The sequence below is a fragment of the Citrus sinensis genome, chromosome 7 (genome assembly GCF_022201045.2).
Source record: "Citrus sinensis cultivar Valencia sweet orange chromosome 7, DVS_A1.0, whole genome shotgun sequence".
NCBI lineage: Eukaryota > Viridiplantae > Streptophyta > Magnoliopsida > Sapindales > Rutaceae > Citrus > Citrus sinensis.
In genome coordinates this window covers 14185788-14203167 of record NC_068562.1, presented here as the reverse complement: position 1 = coordinate 14203167, position 17380 = coordinate 14185788, and the positions used below count along the sequence as shown (strand labels likewise).

The 17380-nt window shown below is 34.1% G+C and overlaps 2 protein-coding genes across 2 annotated transcripts; both read left to right on the top strand.

The window, feature by feature from the left end:
* Positions 1–902: 902 nt before the first annotated feature.
* Positions 903–2970, top strand: LOC127903829 (protein NUCLEAR FUSION DEFECTIVE 4-like). The gene is made up of 2 exons (XM_052445079.1): positions 903–1952; positions 2077–2970. Exons 1-2 carry the CDS (start codon positions 1753–1755, stop codon positions 2405–2407), a joined length of 531 nt encoding a protein of 176 aa, XP_052301039.1. The 5' UTR covers positions 903–1752; the 3' UTR covers positions 2408–2970.
* A 1141-nt stretch (positions 2971–4111) lies between these two features.
* On the top strand, positions 4112–11983 carry LOC127898819 (uncharacterized). Its single transcript, XM_052431308.1, has 7 exons — positions 4112–4274; positions 4359–4466; positions 9138–9398; positions 9818–10233; positions 10685–10937; positions 11064–11499; positions 11659–11983. Exons 1-7 carry the CDS (start codon positions 4112–4114, stop codon positions 11981–11983), a joined length of 1962 nt encoding a protein of 653 aa, XP_052287268.1.
* Positions 11984–17380: the final 5397 nt, after the last annotated feature.

Sequence of the window (17380 nt, the reverse complement as noted above, 5' to 3'; positions counted from 1 at the left end):
GCAATTTATATAAATGACATGCAATAAAAATTGTTGCCCAGGGAACACAACACTCTAATGCACTCCTATCTTATCGCTTTTGCCACTATAAGGAGAGGAATGTATTTGTTAATTAACTGGAAAATCACCGCGATCAAAAGATAGAATAAGATTTCATAAGTACGTAAAAATGGTTATGCCTTTGTTGTTTATTTTGGTAAAGCCATGCACTTCTTATGGATTCATAATATAAATGATCAGAACTCAGAAGTGGAATGAAAATCGCATGAAATATTTTTGGGTCATTAGGTGCGATGTTGAAGATTCCCAAAATTATTTCAACGTAATAAGAGGGCACTAATTTTAAAGTGTTACGTTTTTTTAATTAATTAATTTATAAAAAAGAAAAGAAAATTCTAAGGCAAATAATAATAATAATAATAATAATAATGAAAAAGAAAATACAAACCCTAGTACCCTACCCCATGCACAAAAATAAGTTAAAAATTTCAAAATCAATATTGGAGGAAGTTGAGAAGAAAGAGATAAAAATTAATTTAATTTCCAATCTACGACTGCCAGATGTATTATAGTATTAAACCGAGATTGATTAAATGAGGCCACTAAAGAAAAATCTGATGTTGAGGTCACAACCAAATAGTCCAAAGAAGGAGACAATTGCCTTCCTGGAAAATGCGAAGTCAGCAAATTCATCTAATTAAGATCACGGACGATGAAAAGCTCAAGTCACTGAGCGAGTTTCCAAATTTCCTTCTGCTCTAATTCGATGTTCCTGAATATTACGCCCAAGGAAATGGGTAGCTTCAAAGGTTTCTAGACTCTTCGGGCTTCAAAGGAAAATAATACACAGGTTTTAATGGAATTTACTTTTCGGGCACGTTGAGTTGGTGACTGAGATTATTGGGAAATTTACAGTAATAACCAAAAAAATTATGCTTTTTTTCATCTTAACCCCCCAAAAATATTTCTATCAACATTAGCCATTAAACAACCTTTGAGACCAAAATACCCCTCCCTCATCTCTCCCCCAACACTCCCTTTCACTCATCTCTCCCAAACCGATCCAACTCCCATCATCGGCGGCGACATCAACCCTCGTCGGCGGCGGCTCCATCTCTCACCGGCATCCGATCTACGATCTAATAGTGGTGGTGATGATGTTTGTGGTGGTTGGTGGTGTTTGGGAGTATTGTTTTCGATTTTGGAGTGATTGCGGTTAATTTTGGGGGTGGGGAGGGAGGGGGGTAGGGCGCGCGCGCGCGCCCATCGCTGGGCAGCAGCGCGCGGCCCGCTGTGGCACCAGCTTTGGTGCGACAGGCCCTGTCGCACCAGTTTTGGTGCGACAAGCTTGCTGTCGCACCAGTTTTCTTCTTGCATGAAAACCAACCGGCTTCAGGACCTGTAGAAGATAGACAAGAAACTGAATTCTTTCATATTTTCAATGTTCTCGCTATTGCCGTAGCTGTCTATTTGTTGGTCTTTGACATCACTGGAAATCATGGCCGCGTTCTCTTTTTATATTTTGCGGTAGGACTCATTTTCCTTCTGGCTTTACCATTGGCTGTTCCTTTATACGTTGTTCTGTTTAAGTCAAAATCCAACTCAGACATTGATCAACCAAGCAGAGAACCATTGCTTGCCCCTAAAAAATCTTCAACATAGAAGCAAGAAATAGTAACAGCTATTGTTAAAGTGGAGGATGCTGAAAGAAACAGAAAACCATTAATAGGGGAGGAGCACACAGTTGTGCAAATGTTACAAACATATGATTTCTGGATTCTGTTTGCATCTTTTCTTTGTGGCGTGGGCACAGGAATGTGTGTGATGAACAACATGGGACAGATGGGGCTGGCACTTGGCTTCAATGATGCATCCATCTTTGTGTCACTCATGAGCATATGGGGTTTCTTTGGACGCATTGTTTCTGGCTTGCTGTCAGAATATTACATTTGGTACGTCTGCTTTCTCACCAGCTCTCGGTAAAAAACAATTCAAGTATTTCATTTTCTTTTTCATGGTAAATGACTGATTTTACTGAGCATTACCTTATGAGTTATGACCCACTGTGACGTGCAGGAAATGTGGGACACCAAGGCCTGTCTGGAATGCAGCTTCTCAAATTCTAATGGCTCTTGGATACATCATAATGGCCATGGCCTTGCCAGGATCTCTACATATTGGTTCAATTTTGGTAGGGATATGCTATGGTGTCCGACTGACAATAACAGTACCTGTGGCTTCTGAACTATTTGGTGTAAAATATTATGGCCTTCTATACAAGATCCTGATTCTCAACCTTCCCCTGGGTTCATTTCTCTTCTCTGGTCTCCTTGCTGGCTATCTGTATGATGCTCAAGCCACTATCTCAGTTGATGGAAGCAACACTTGTGTTGGAGCTCATTGTTAATTTCTCGTGTTTGTGATCATGGCCGTGGCATGCATGCTTGGATATGGATTAGACATTTTGCTTGCTGTTAGAACAAAGAATATTTATTCTAAGAGCAAAGTGGAAAAGAAATTCATTAGCGAAACAGAGGATTCAACTTCAATAAAAAGCTGAGAATCAGGATCTTGTATAGAAGAGCCTTTTTAAACAAATACAGCCCTACAATACAATCAATAACCAAAGACACGAAGAGTTGAGTTCTTCTCCTGCTTGTCTTGTCCGTAATTGTTGCTCCATTTCGGCACAACTCTTGCTTCTCTTATAATGTCTCTTTTCTTTCTGTAAATCTTACAAACAATTATAATAGTGTTCGTTAGCTCGATTGATCCTTTGCTTGTCGCACCAAAGCTTGGGCCTGTCGCACCAAAGCTTGGGCCTGTCGCACCAAAGCTTGGGCCTGTCGCACCAAGCTTCTTTTCGTTTGTAAAAAAGGGTAATTTGGGGATAAAAGCGTGTGTTTGGCTAATGTTGATAAAAAAAAGTTAAAAGGGTTAATTATGAAAATAGTAAAAATTTTATGGTTATTTTCGTAAATTTCCCGAGATTATTGTATACAAGTTGTGGTGTTGTATCATTGTGAGTCTGTACTAACGGTGACAGTCAACCCCGTATGAAAAATGAAGAATCATTGATAAAAAGTGAAAATAGTTATATGCGTGAGAACCACTTAGGCTAAGCCCAAGTGGCCATAGTCACTCCCTCACAAATGTAAGGAAAGTGGTTCGAGCCTCTGCAGACGTATTGTAGGGGTTTAATTTAAATTTCTTTTCTTGGAGCCCTAGAGCTTGAGTTAAGTGAAGGCAGTCTTTCTCCTAGGATGGGAGTTAACGTCCCTCGAATATTTGAGAGGGTTAAAAATTTGAGCGGTATCATATCAGAATTGATGTAAACAGGTCTTAGTATATATATGATTGTAAATGTGATCATGAACAATAGTTCTCATTAAAAAAAAAAAAGGTTATATGCGTGGGTGTCCTCATTGGCAGAGCTGTAGGGTCCACAAGACAGCCCGCCAATAACAATTTGCCACACATTCCATTGCGCGCCAATCAAATCTCTTTACTTGAATTGGGACCACTGAAGAAATTATGGTAAGATGAAGTCGAGTCATTGACCACTGAAGAAATTAAGGTCAGATGAAGTCTAGTCATTAATTATGCAGTATAGAAAGTCCTAAGTTGAAAATGCTAAGTTGACCAATCAAATCTCTTTCCTGGAAGATGCAGTGTTATACTGCAGTCACAGTACTTGAAAATGCTAAGTTGATAATGTCAATGTAAGTATATGTTTAAGACTGTAGAATTCCACAGAGAAGACACAGATACTAATCTCAATTCCCAATTCTTAGATTAATTTCTCTCCATCGTTATTTTTTTCCCATTTTGTAGCAAATACTTTTACTTTTCTTCCAGCACTTCCTGCTACTAAATGGCCAAAAAAATGACTTTTTAATGCTTTTAGAGGCAATTGTAAGAAATGATACACAAGCTTTAATCAACTTAATTGGCTGCAGTAACAAGAGAATTCTTTTACAAAGAGACGCTTCACTAAACACGGCCTTACACTAGGCTACAAGATTTGGGCATGTTCAGTTGGTGACTGAGATTATAAAATTGCGCCCGGAATTGGTAGCAGCGGAGAGTGAGAAGCTAGAAACCCCATTACATGAAGCTCAATCATGAAAGCCAGAGTGCATTTTCACTTGCCTTCAGACAAGGGCATCTCGATGTTGTCAAGTTGATGACCAATCAGTCATGGTTGACGGAATTTGAAGAAGATTCTGTTGAATCAACTCCAATACATTTGGCCATATCAAGAGGACATATAGGTATTTTACTTAATTTAAACTATATCTAGTCAACATGAAAGGATTTTCCAAATTTAAACTTTCAATGAATATTACATCCTGAAGCTCTTGTTGACCACAAGAATACTGGAGATAGAGATGGCAATGGTAGCTATAAATCCACAAATCCGCCTGTCAAAACTTGTCCGCTATGGGTTATTTTGCAGGTTACAAGTATGTTTGGTATTAGAAATTGAAACCCGCATGGCGTTGCGGGTAGGTTTAATATTAGTTAAATATCCGATAGATACCCGCATAGATATCAGACGGATACCTGCATGGATATCCACCAAACCCACAACTTTTTTTTCAAATATTTTTAATTGAAAAATAATTAAATCTAAAAGTATATAAATTAAATAAATGTAAAGCGCAAACATGTCATGTGTGGTGTGATTGCAACTCATAACCTAACCTAAAGGAAACTCAAACTATTTTCTTTTCACATGTGAGTACCAATCGCAAAACCTAGCCTTCCAAACTATTCCTTTCACCCGTGAGCCGTAGCCGTACACCCATGAATTTTTCATGGTATTTGTGGTTATTTTTATGGATTTATATATTTCATACTTAAATTTGAGAATTTGTGTTGGATTGTTAAAATTTTAATTTTCCATTTACATTGATTAAATTTAGAATTGAGTATTTTATGTGGAATTTTACTTTATTAATATAAATTTACATATTGAACATTTGTGATTTTAAATGTGAGAATCCGCAAAAAATGTGTTGTATTTTTTTATTGTTTATATTTTTATTATCTTTTTTCTCCATGAAAATTTCTAGATGTTAATTGTAACCTTTAGTCAACCCTCTGAATATTAAAATAAGATTATTCGTTGGGAAAAAACTTGTAAATTCGGGCCAGTTACTCAGGTCTGACCGTCTGAGTTCTAAGCTAACTGTTTCCTGGAAGATGCAGAGAAAAATGCAGTCATATTCTTTGAAATGCAAAGTTAACGCAATGCAAGTGATAATAATATATATTTAAAGACCATGGACACCACGAAGAAGACACTGAATCATCTTTTTTTTTCCCAAGCAACGTAATGGCCAAGAGTATGGCTCCAGAGCTCTTAGAAGCAATTGAAAAAAATGACACAGAAGCTTTAAACAATTTAGTTGGCACTAACAAAGGAATTCTTTCACAAAGAGACGCTTCAAATAGCACGGCCTTACACTTGGCTACAAGATTTGGGCAGGGCCGGCTTTAACCAATTGGGGGCCTTAGGCGAAATTTTATTTTAGGCCTTTTGATGTTAAAATATCAAATCTCACAAAAACATTAAACAGCTCAAAAAATTCTCACAACAACATCAAATAGCTCAAACTTTAACTATATTCAATAATATCTTGAATTACAATAATTATTAACAAGATCCCAAAAAAAAATAATAGCCGGAAAGATATCTATTTATTCCCACAAATATTAACTAACTTTGCCTTCCACAAATTCCATCTCCTTAAGATGCTTTAAAACTTCATAAGCCACAACCATAATCTTCATGTGAACTTTAAATCATTAATCCTATCTACTATGATCCTTGCTGCAAGCCATCACTAATGCAAATTACTAATCAATTAAATTTTATTCTTCTTGCTTTTTGAGATGCAAAATTATTAATTAAAATCTTATATTCTATTTTAGCTAACAAATTTTTTTCAATAGCTAATATAGCTAATCCATTTAATCTTTCTTGTGACATTGTAGTTCTTAAATAAGATTTTATTAACTTCAATTTAGAAAAACTTCTCTCAGCAGAAGCAACAGTTACAGGTACAGTCAATAATATTCTATAAGCAACAAATGCATTTGGAAAAGAATCTACTTTTTTAATATAATTAAGTATATCAAGTGGACTATTTCTTTCCATGTGTAAAACTTCTTTTAAGACTTTTAACTCTGAAAACAAATCTAATCCATCAATATCAGAAAACATATCATATTTCAAGATATTTTCAAGATTAATACAATAACTTTTTAAGCTTTCATCATCTAATGATTTTAATTTTTCAAAATTAAATAAAAATCCAAAAATATTTTCATAGAATTGAAATTGCTCAAATCTATTGGTGATTGAAGAAATAGCTTGATCTACTATATATACAAAGTAATCAATTCTAAAAGAATCTTCAGGAGATAGAATTTTCTCTTCATTATTATTCTCGCCAAATTTATTTTTTCTACGAATTATACGTTTTTCATGAAATTTTGGTTCTATTTCCATTTCATTTGCAATCTCTTTAGCTAAAATCATAGCAAACACAAAACCATTTTCTCTGTAATTCTCAAAAAAGTATGTAAGACCTTTTAGTTGATTTATGGCAACATCAATTTGCATATCTTCCTTTTGTAAGCTTTTACTAACAGTGTTCACAGCAAATAATATATCATACCAAATAATCATGCCTAACAAAAATTCAAAGTTTTCCAATTCATATGTTGCTAAACATTTAGCTTCACTTTTTATTTTAGGATCTTCACTAACTTCTGCTAATTCAAGTAAAGCATCTCTAATTTGGGGAGTTTGAAATCTTATTGCTTTGACACTTTCTATGCGACTTTCCCAACGTGTTTGTGACAATGATTTAACAGTTAAATTAGGTATATTATCTTGTAAAATTTTCCATCTCTTAGGTGAAGAAGAAAATAGTGAGTAAACACGTTGAACAACTCCAAAAAATGAAATAGCCTTAGGACAAGAATTAGCCATATCACAAAGCACTAAGTTAAGACTATGACAGCCACATGGTGTATAAAATGCTCTAGGATTTATATCTAATAATCTTTTTTGTACACCTTGATTTTTTCCTTTCATATTAGATCCATTATCATATCATTGTCCTCTTACATAATTAATATCAAGTTCAAGAGTTTTAATTACATCCACAAGTTCATTAAAAAGACCTTTTCCAGTGGTATTGTCAACTTGTAAAAATCCTAAAAAATATTCTTCTATCTTTACTAGATTTGTTGAAATATCCACACATCTTAATATAAGAGACATTTGTTCTTTGTGGCTTGCATCTGGAGTACAATCAAGTATAACTGAAAAGTACTTTGCTTCCTTAACTTTGTTAACAATTGATTTTTTTATTTCAAGTGCTAGCATTAATATGAGTTCATTTTGTATGTTATGTCCAAGATAATGATCATGAATTTCACCGGTTTTAATACGTCGAATATGTTCTTGCATTGTTGGATCAAACTCTGCAATCATTTCAATTAAACTTAAAAAATTCCCATTTCTCTCTTCATAGATCTTCTCATTTTTTCCACGAAATGCTAAATTATTTTTAGCAATATTTTTTACAACAGCAATAATTCGTATTAATACTTTTTGCCAATGTTCTTTTTCCTTGTCAATTCTTTCTTGAACATCTTTATCAATTGTTTTTCTTTTTGATAGTCTTGCTTCTAAATCAACCCATGCATTCATATTAGTTATATGTTCATTGGTTGTTTCATGACTTTTAAGTTTAGAATTAAGATTTTTCCAATCTCTTGTTCCTTCATCACTAAGCTGATTTTTGCTACAACTTGTATTGAATAATTTGCAACAAAAACAATATACTTTGTTAAAATCTTTTGAATATATTAACCATTTTCTATCATGTTTTTCTCCATTTGTTAACATTTTAACATAAAATGCAGTAGAGAAATGCCTAGAATTTTCATCTTTTGGGAAAGTTATGTTATTCTCTCTAATTGGGCCTTTTTCTACTAAAAGATCTCTTAACTTTGTATCAACATTTTCCCATCTTCCTGGATCATAAATATTATTTGGAACAAATAAATTTTCTACATCAACTTTGTCCGCATTTTTATTTTTATCATCTTCAATGTTGTTTATTTCATTCACCGTTTCATCATTATTTAATTCATTTAAACTTGGTTGTTCAATAACTAATTCTTCATTTAAATCTATATCTTTTTTACTAGTTGTGACAAATTTATCAAGAGCTCCTTTTTGAGATTGAACTAACTTTTCTAGTCTCCTCTTTTTTTTCAATTTTTCATATCCCGATACATATTTTCTAGTTGACATGCTTTTCAAATAAAAAAAAACAAATAAACAAACACAATTTTTTTTCTAGATTATTCAAGCCAAAATCAATACAAAAAATCAAAAATAAATTAAATTTAAAAAGGATAAGAACAATAATAATAAAAAATAGAAAAAATAGAATGATAGCACCTGGATTTGAGTCAATTGACTAGTTGAGATGAAGATGATGATGGCAATGAATTTTGTAGAGAAGAGAAGAGAGCACAAAAACTTTTTGTAGAGAAGAGAAGAGAGCACAAAAACTTCTTGCTGAAAATAGCTTTGATTCAATGTGTATCGGTTTATAGATAATGAGCTTTTAAATAGATTTTAATAGAATACCAAAAGTTAGTTCTAAAAATCTAACGTTACTAATCTTAATAAGAGTTTTTTTTTGGAAAGGGAAAGCATTGATTGTTTTTTGGGAAATAGTAAAAGAAAGTAAAGAAGTAACGTTCAAAATCATTATTATAGATTTATAGCATAAAAATATATCTTATATTTAAGGTAAAGATTATTAAATAAGAGAGATAATTATGAATGAGAGTAATGATAGGGTAAAGCCTAAAAATTAGGCTTTTTTTACTATACAAAAAATATATACGTAACTTAATTTTTTTGAATCTGAAAAAAAATTAATTATATTAATTAATAAATAGATACCGAAAATCGGGGCCTTCCTAAATACGGGGCCTTAGGCAACTGCCTAGTTCGCCTAGTATTAAAGCCGCCACTGGATTTGGGCACATTGAATTGGTGACAGAGATTATTAAGTTGTGCCCACAACTGGTTGCAGCGGTGAATGAGAAGCTGGAGACTCCACTGCATGAAGCTTGTCGTCAAGGGAATGCTGAGATTTCTGCCCTACTGTTGAAAACCAATCTTTTTGTGGCCACTTTGCTCAACCAAGAAAGACACAGTGCATTTTTACTTGCCTGCAGAAGGGGGCATGTTAACGTTGTGAAGTTGATGTTGAATCAATCATGGTTGATGGAATTCGAGGAAGATCGTGATGAATCAACTCCTTTGCATGTGGCCATATCAAGAGGAAAAATAGGTATACTTTGAATTTAATTTTTCTTTGCAATGTTTAATTAGACTATATATGCAATAGAGATTCCTCCAATTTGGGTCCTGCCTATCTGAGTTATACTTATTTTTTTTAAAGATTTTATGACACATGCGCATTTACAACAATATATATAATTTATTTAATACATTGTAAAATACTTGTATAGTGCCTCTTCAACACTTTAAAAGTGCAAGACTACACTTTATAAAGTGTGGACGTCCCATTAAAGAAAGACTCTTTAATCATGCATATAGGTATCAAATTAATTTTGACTTCTAAATCAAGGAGATCAACTAAATTAATTAACCCATAAAGGATGCAATTTATTCCTTATTCTTTTTGTTCAACATATTACATAGAATGCTTCTTTGTTCATTTGCATGTTTCGGCATATGATTATGCAGATATTGTTAAAGAGATACTCAAAGTTCGCCCGAGCTTTTGTGAACAAGCTGACAAGAATCGCTGTTTACCGTTACACTACGCTTCTAGAATAGGGAACGTGGAGATAACAAAGTTGCTTTTGAATAGTAAGCCGGACATGGCTCTGCAATATAATAACAATGGTTACACACCGTTGCACCAGGCAGCCATAAATGGCCACGTGAAAATTTTAGAAGCATTCATAGCGAGCTCTCCCACCTCTTTCAACTGTCTCACAACTGATGGAGATACAGTCTTTCATCTTGCCTTGAGATTTGGCAAGTATAATGCATTCATATTTCTAGCAGAATCTTTCGATTTCACCGGCCTTCTCCACCAGCAAGACCAGTTTGGTAACACTGTGTTGCATCTTGCTATCTTAAGAAACAACTACCAAGTAATGTTCTCTCATTCTCTCTGTCACTAGATTTATATTGATGCAAATATAGAGAATGAGTTTAATCTAACGGCTCCTATGATATGTCCTTTACAAAGGATAGCCTCACTTGTCTTCAATTGCCATTGAGCAAATGGTGAGTCAGCCAACATGGCAAAACCAATTCCTTAGTCATGCCATATCATCATCTGATGCACACGAGTCTTCATGAAAAAGTTTGGTGATGAATTTTTCAGTGTGGCATTTCGTCGAACATGCAACTCATTATGACAAACATCTTTCTGAGTCTAACATTAGCTAATCTTACCGCTTACTTGAAGTTAATACTATTCCTTTTTATACATATCTATAGTGAAACATAAAGGTATACATAGAAAATGAACTGGCTGTCTGTAAAGTTATCATCAAGCTTGTTTATCTCATTCAGATTTCTGTTTCAAGTTGATCTCAGTTGGCAGAGTACATTATCAAGAAAACAAAGGTGGACAAAAATTGTCGGAATTATACAAATCAGACAGCCTTGGACGTCCTTAAAGAGTCAGGAAGTGATTATGCAGAAAAAAATTATCTTAAGAAGTTACTTGAGACTGCAGCTACGACTGGAAGCCCTGAATTGTCACCATCCACACTTGAAAATCCCAAACATTTGGTCCCAAAAACCATGGGAGCCCTGTCTTTACCACATATCAAGGCAGCAAATTCAGGTAAGCATTTTCACAAACAACAGTTTGGAAAAAAATTCTAAAATTCAAAATAATAGACCATATCTAATCAACAAGAGTTTTGTTTATTTATTATTTATTATTATTATTTTTAATTTTTACATCAAGAGTCGGGAATGGAGAGAATGAATTGCTCAACAAATTGGCATCAATACAAGCATCTCAGTAAATCTTTTGGTTCCTTGCCTACACAAAGTATAGAGCCAATGTTAACAAAGGAATTACTTGAGAATCAGGCTAAGCATAAATCTGAAGCCAAAGAAGCATTTTCGTCTGAACTACAATCTGTGGAGGAACCAAATGGGTCACCAAAACATCTGCAGCAATACAAGGATTTAAGTAAAAGACAGATGAAAGAATTGAGCAAGCGATACAAAAGTCGCCGAGATAAGAAAAATGAGCTACAAAGAGAAGCACTGCAAAATGCAAGAAACACGATCATACTGGTTGCAGTTTTGATAGCCACAGTTACATATGCTGGTGGTATTAGTCCTCCTGGAGGTGTTTACCAGGAAGGACCTCTGAAAGGAAAATCAACAGTTGGGAGAACAACAGCTTTCAAGGTGTTTGAAATAAGCAACAACATTGCTTTGTTCTTATCTTTAAGCATTGTCATTATTTTAGTCAGCATCATCCCCTTTGAAAGGAAAAAACTTATGAGGCTATTAGTGATCACACACAAGCTCATGTGGGTGTCCATTTCATTCATGGCGACGGCTTACATCGCAGCCTCAAGGATTACGGTGCCAAATGGTCGAGGAACAGGATGGGTGGCTGATTCTTTACTGGCTGTAGGCGCTGGAACTCTCGGATCTCTGTTTGTGTATCTTGGGGTTGCATTGACAAGACATTGGTTGAGGAAATTGAAGTGGAGAGCAGAGAACGGTAGGAAACAGGGCAGAGTTAGTGTCACTAGAGAAAGAATCCAGTCACGTAACACCAAATTTAAAACGAAAAATAAATCTCAATCAGAATCCACAAACTCTGATGTCGATAGTTCTACATCTGTTGGGTATTATGCATACTGAAAGTTTAATGAAGGAAATAATTAATGTCATTTTAAAGACAAAGATATTTTCTCAATTAGTTTATACTCAACACCGCTGGTTTTGCTTAAAACAAAATTTAAAGTTTTTAAAGAGTAAACGAATTTTATTTTATTTTTTCATAGAAAACGTTCCTATTATAGTTTTTTTTTTTTTTTTTTCCAGAGGTAACTAAACTTTAAGATAAAAAAAATGAAAATGAAAATGAAAAGCAAAAAACAAGCCCACTCTACCCGTGCAACTAAAATTTTTAAATTGGCGTGGGGGGAGTCAAAGAGCTAGATGTGAAAATTAACTTAATTTCCGAAAGTACCAAATCGAGCTTAATTAATGTCATTGTACATGATTAAATTGATTGAATGGGACCACTAAAGATATATCTAGGCCACTGCTATTTTCTTAGGCATAATTTTCCCGAACTTGGAATTATATCAGATTGAAATTGGGAAACCCAGTGATCTTAGTTTGCAGTGATAAAAAATTTATTTCACAAAGAAATGCTTTACTGCACACCACCTTACGGCTTACGCTGCCCTACAAGATTTGGGCACATTGAGTTGGAGATAAGATCATGTTTGTTATTGAGATTATGTTTGTTATCGAGATTAGGTAGTTATAGTTTTTAATTATACAATATTAAAATATTTGATGAATACTCACTGTTGAAATTTAGAAATTAATTGTGAAATTTAGAAACTAAATTAATTTGATCAGAGTTTTTGACACTATTATTAAAAATTTATAATATTATTGTGGGTCAATATTAACAGTGATAGACAACCCTTGAAAATACGAAAATTCCTTAAGAAAAAAGTCGAAAATTGGGGCCACTAAAGTAAACTAATCAGTCAAATTAATACCAAATTGACACATTTTCACGGTGTGTTTTATATATATGTGTGTGTGCGTAATCTTGAGACCATAGACACAGGACAAAGAAGACACTCCATCATCTTCTTTGCAATTGTAAGAAATGGTATAGTATCTTTGATCAATTTGGTTCCCAGTAATGAAGGAATTGTTGCACAAAGAGACGCTTCACAGAACACGGCCTTATACTTGGCTACAAGAATTGGGGCACGCTAAATTGGTGGGGATGATTATTAACTTTTGCATGCCAACAATTGGTGATAGCTGGGAATGAACTGGAAAACTGCACTGCATGTGGGTTGTAGTCAAGGGAATTGTTGAGGTTTCAGGCTTTCAGCCCTGCTACTGCTGGAAACCAATCCTTTCGTGCCTGCTGTGCTGAAGTATGAAAGCTTGACTGCGTTTTCACTTGCCTGCGGAGAAGGGCATCTCAATGCTGTGAGGCTAATGTTGAACAAGTGCTGGTCGATGGAATATGAAGAAGAGTGCGCTGATTCAACTCCTTTACATGCGGCCATATCAAGAGGACATATAGGTAATAATACGTGAACTTTATTTTATTTTATTTCATTTTTTATTCTTGGTGAGGTGAGACTAAAAATTTCTATCTAAATTTTGCCGCTGCCTTGAAATATAATGAATAGTTCTCAAGTAGACTTATCATTAAAATTAAAGTTAGAGAAAAAAATGACAACGCCACCTTCATGGTTTGATAAAATGGTTACAGAAATTCTTTTATTTTTAAAAATAGTCACATAAATCTCATTATGGAATATGAAGACCTTCATTTGTGTTCAGAACATGTCACACAGAATCTTAAACCAGGCGCTGCAATTAATAACGATGTTAACACCATTGCACCTGTCAGCACTAAGAGGCAGTGTGGAAATTTTAAGAGCATTCTTAATCTGCACTTCCATTCATTTCAAATGTCTTACAACTGCGGGTGAAACCGCCTTTCATCTTGCTGCGAGATTCGGTAACCATGAAGACTCAGCGAGATGGTTAGCAGAGTCTTTCAGATTCTTAATACGTAAGACCAGTTCGGAAACACAGCATTGCATCTTGCAGTCTTGAGAAAAAGAGTTTCAAGTAAGATTCTTGCCTTCTTGACTACCCTCTGTCACTAGATACACCGATTCCGAACGTTACCAAACGTTTTAATGGATAAAGTGGGAGAATAATTAATTAAACGTTACTTGTTAAATAAAAGTAGTTGTCTAATTACTAAGCATTTTAGTTGTTGTGCTTTTAAGATTAAGCCCAAAGCAATAGTTAGTACTCTGAGTCTGAACTTTATTTCAAGCTGATTTTTCAGTTGGTAGAGTGTATCATCAATAAAACAACAATGGATATAAACTGTCAGAACTATAAAAGGTACACAACAATTGACATTCTTGAAGAGGCGGGAAGTGAAGATGCTAAGAGTATTGATGATATTAAGAAATTATTACGGGGACTGCACGTGGTATTAGAAGCATCGGTGTTAAGCTGAGGGACAGAAAAAAAAAAAAAAAAAAAGAAACCAAACATATAAGAAAAAAGAAACTGTGTCTGTTGCCTTCACCAAGCTATTGTAAATATGATTCAATATTGCTTCTTTTAACTCCAAAATTAACCCAAACAGCAACATCAATCAATAAACATTATCTAACAATAGACTGAGATGAATGTAACACATAAACGTTAAAACTCCATGAATAAGTTAAAAATAAATCTCAATCACAATCCACAAAGTCTGACAGCGATAGTTCTACATCTGTTGGGTACCATGCACACTGAAAGTTTAGTCAGAAAACATAAATAATTTCTCAATTAGTTTCTACTCAACACTGCTGGTTTGCTTAAAATATTAGTCTGAAAGTAAATTTGCCAGCAATATAACTTCTTTTAATTTCACGGATTCCACCAAAGTTGCTAGATGTTTTAGTGTTAATCATGATCATGTAGACTTTGAGAAGACAATATTGTGCATCCAAACTCGGCTGAAAAAACCAGCAATTACGGATCTGCATGATCATGTAACCAAGTTATAAACAAAAGAAATTAATTTAGTTCTAGAAATGACAAATTCAGGGCAATTCACCTTGCAGCAGCATATAGTATGACACTTTCATCAGTGTAAACAATGTTTTAAAGTTCAATAGAAAACTACAATTCTAAGAAAGAAGATAATCTTTCCAAACAGGAATCAAATCTTAATCAAATCGTGTATGCAATAAAATAAATATTGGTTGTCTCCAATGTCTCAATTCCAACCTAATTTTAGAATTTGACCTTTGTTTTAATCATATGTATCCCGACTGATTAGTGTAGTTCATAACTTGTCACACTAACAAGTTACGTAACTGCGAGTTTGAAGTCCTTATATTTGAAAGAATGAGCGATAACAAATTAAGCAAGCAAACTTATTAAGGTAGTAATATATGCAATAAGAATTATTACCTAAATCACAATGTAATCATAGTCTGCATGCCGAACTCGTTTATTCTTTTGCACAATAAGTAGATATGTGAAATTGTTAACTGGAAAAATTAGCCCGAATTAAATGATTAGAGTATACAAGTAGCCCGAAAGACATTAGCTAGGTAAATTTTTCTATGAACATGCACTTCTTGTGGATGCGTAATAGATATGAAGGAAACCACAAACGAAATGATGATCGCGTGAGTTGTGTTTTGGATTTCTAGGAGATTAAAGATTAATGAATAAATAATGGATCCATCTTTTTAAAATTTATAAGGCATGGTTATAATATTGGAGGACCGCAACTTAGTTTAACATTCAACCACACACTTGTAAAATTGATTATTAATTGATGTGTCAACTCATAATAAATTGTAAATTTACCACATTATTACCAAGTGGTTGTTAGGAAATTGGTGGGTGAAGTAGACACGCAGCTAAAATAAAATTGAAAGAAAATAAAGAACAAGCATAAAGAGGATACCAGAAAATTACGTGGTTCGGCTTTTAGCCTACGTCTACGGGCGAAGACAGAAAGAAATATTTTACTAGTAAAAAGGAGTTACAAGTATTATAGTATTTTAGCTCACTTCCCAAAATCTCAATACACCCAAACTCTTAAATCACTATAACAAGAGCTTATAATTTCAAGCTCTCTAAACTCTCTCAAAATGCTAAATTGCTCTTTCTCTTAATGGAATGAATTAGCTCTTCATCCGCACTTCTATTTATAGCAAAATAGTGGCCAATAAAATCAACGATTTTAGCCCACCAATTATGGCTTCAATTTCGTCAATCCGCGTGGCTTCAATTTGTCAATCTAGCTTTCAAAGTTTGTTTGCTATGTCCTCCATTTTCTTTGATTTGCTGGCACCAAAGTCAAGTACCAAATTTGGTGTGACTTTTAGGTGCTTGCTTTGACAGTGGTGATGTTGTTGTATCATTGAGTTACTATTGATGGTAGAAGTAACAAACAACCCTTTCATATCCGAAATTTGATTGAGAAAATGTTGCAAAATTGGGGCCACAAAAGGAAACTAATCAAATCAAGGCCGTAGCTAAATGTTTCCTACAAGATGCTAAGAACTACGCAGCCACATTGCTTAAAATGCCAACATTCTAACTGTACCCCATTCTAGTTAAGCAAACCAAAAAGACCGCTAAAAATACTTGAAATATAATTTTTCATCTTTTTTCTTTCAACTATTGAAAAAAAAAAATTAAAGCTAGCCAAATGAAAATACATGGCTACTGTGAGATATTTGAGTACATATGGGTCAAGATTAAATTGGTAGAATAAGTAAAGTCAATACTCAAATGATATTAACTTTGCTATAGAATGTAAAGCTTGAAATGCATGCCACCAACTTTCACAAATGAAGCAAAATGAGATGAAGGGCTGGTCTTATGTATCAGTATGCTTTTAACTAAGTTGAATTTTGGAGAATGATGATTTATTGGAATGACTAGTGACTAATGCTTTGAAGAGCCAATTAACTAAATAGTGACTGCATGATTGAGCCTCCTCAAAATACCAAAAAAGTTTGTAAACAAACTCAAGGAGCATGGATTTTTTGACATATTGGCATCAATACAAGCATCTCAGTAAATTTTGTAGTTCCTTTCTTGTAGAGGTGGTAAAAATACTCATCTAGTCCGGACCCAGACTGCACCGGGCGTTGTGGGTTGGGTAGTGAAGCCAGATCGGTCTTGGGCATCACTTGATAAGCCTAGAACCTGGATTTTATTAAAAAAATTTATAAAATATATATTATTTTAAATATTTATATTTATTTGACTCATTTATTACACATATATCAAATTTTAAACACTTAAAGTTTATATTTTCATGCTAAAATTTATTGAAATAAATTTAAAACTTATAAAATTACAAAAAATATACACATATAATATTAAAAAATATAAAATCTGGATACCCAGATTAAAACTTGACCCGATGCCGGGCATCCAAAAATTGCAATCGGGTCGGGTTTGGGCATTGCGATACCCTAGACCTAGGCCGGGGTTTTGCCAACCCTACTT

Excerpts from the sequence above, each read along its gene's own strand:
- LOC127903829 (XM_052445079.1), top strand. The coding sequence starts at position 1,753 with ATGTTACAAACATATGATTTCTGGATTCTGTTTGCATCTTTTCTTTGT. Across the intron at positions 1,953-2,076 it reads CTGTCAGAATATTACATTTG|GAAATGTGGGACACCAAGGC; the intron begins GTACGTCTGCTT and ends TGTGACGTGCAG.
- LOC127898819 (XM_052431308.1), top strand. The coding sequence starts at position 4,112 with ATGAAGCTCAATCATGAAAGCCAGAGTGCATTTTCACTTGCCTTCAGA. Across the intron at positions 4,275-4,358 it reads CATATCAAGAGGACATATAG|CTCTTGTTGACCACAAGAAT; the intron begins GTATTTTACTTA and ends TACATCCTGAAG. Across the intron at positions 10,234-10,684 it reads TCTTAAGAAACAACTACCAA|TTGGCAGAGTACATTATCAA; the intron begins GTAATGTTCTCT and ends AGTTGATCTCAG.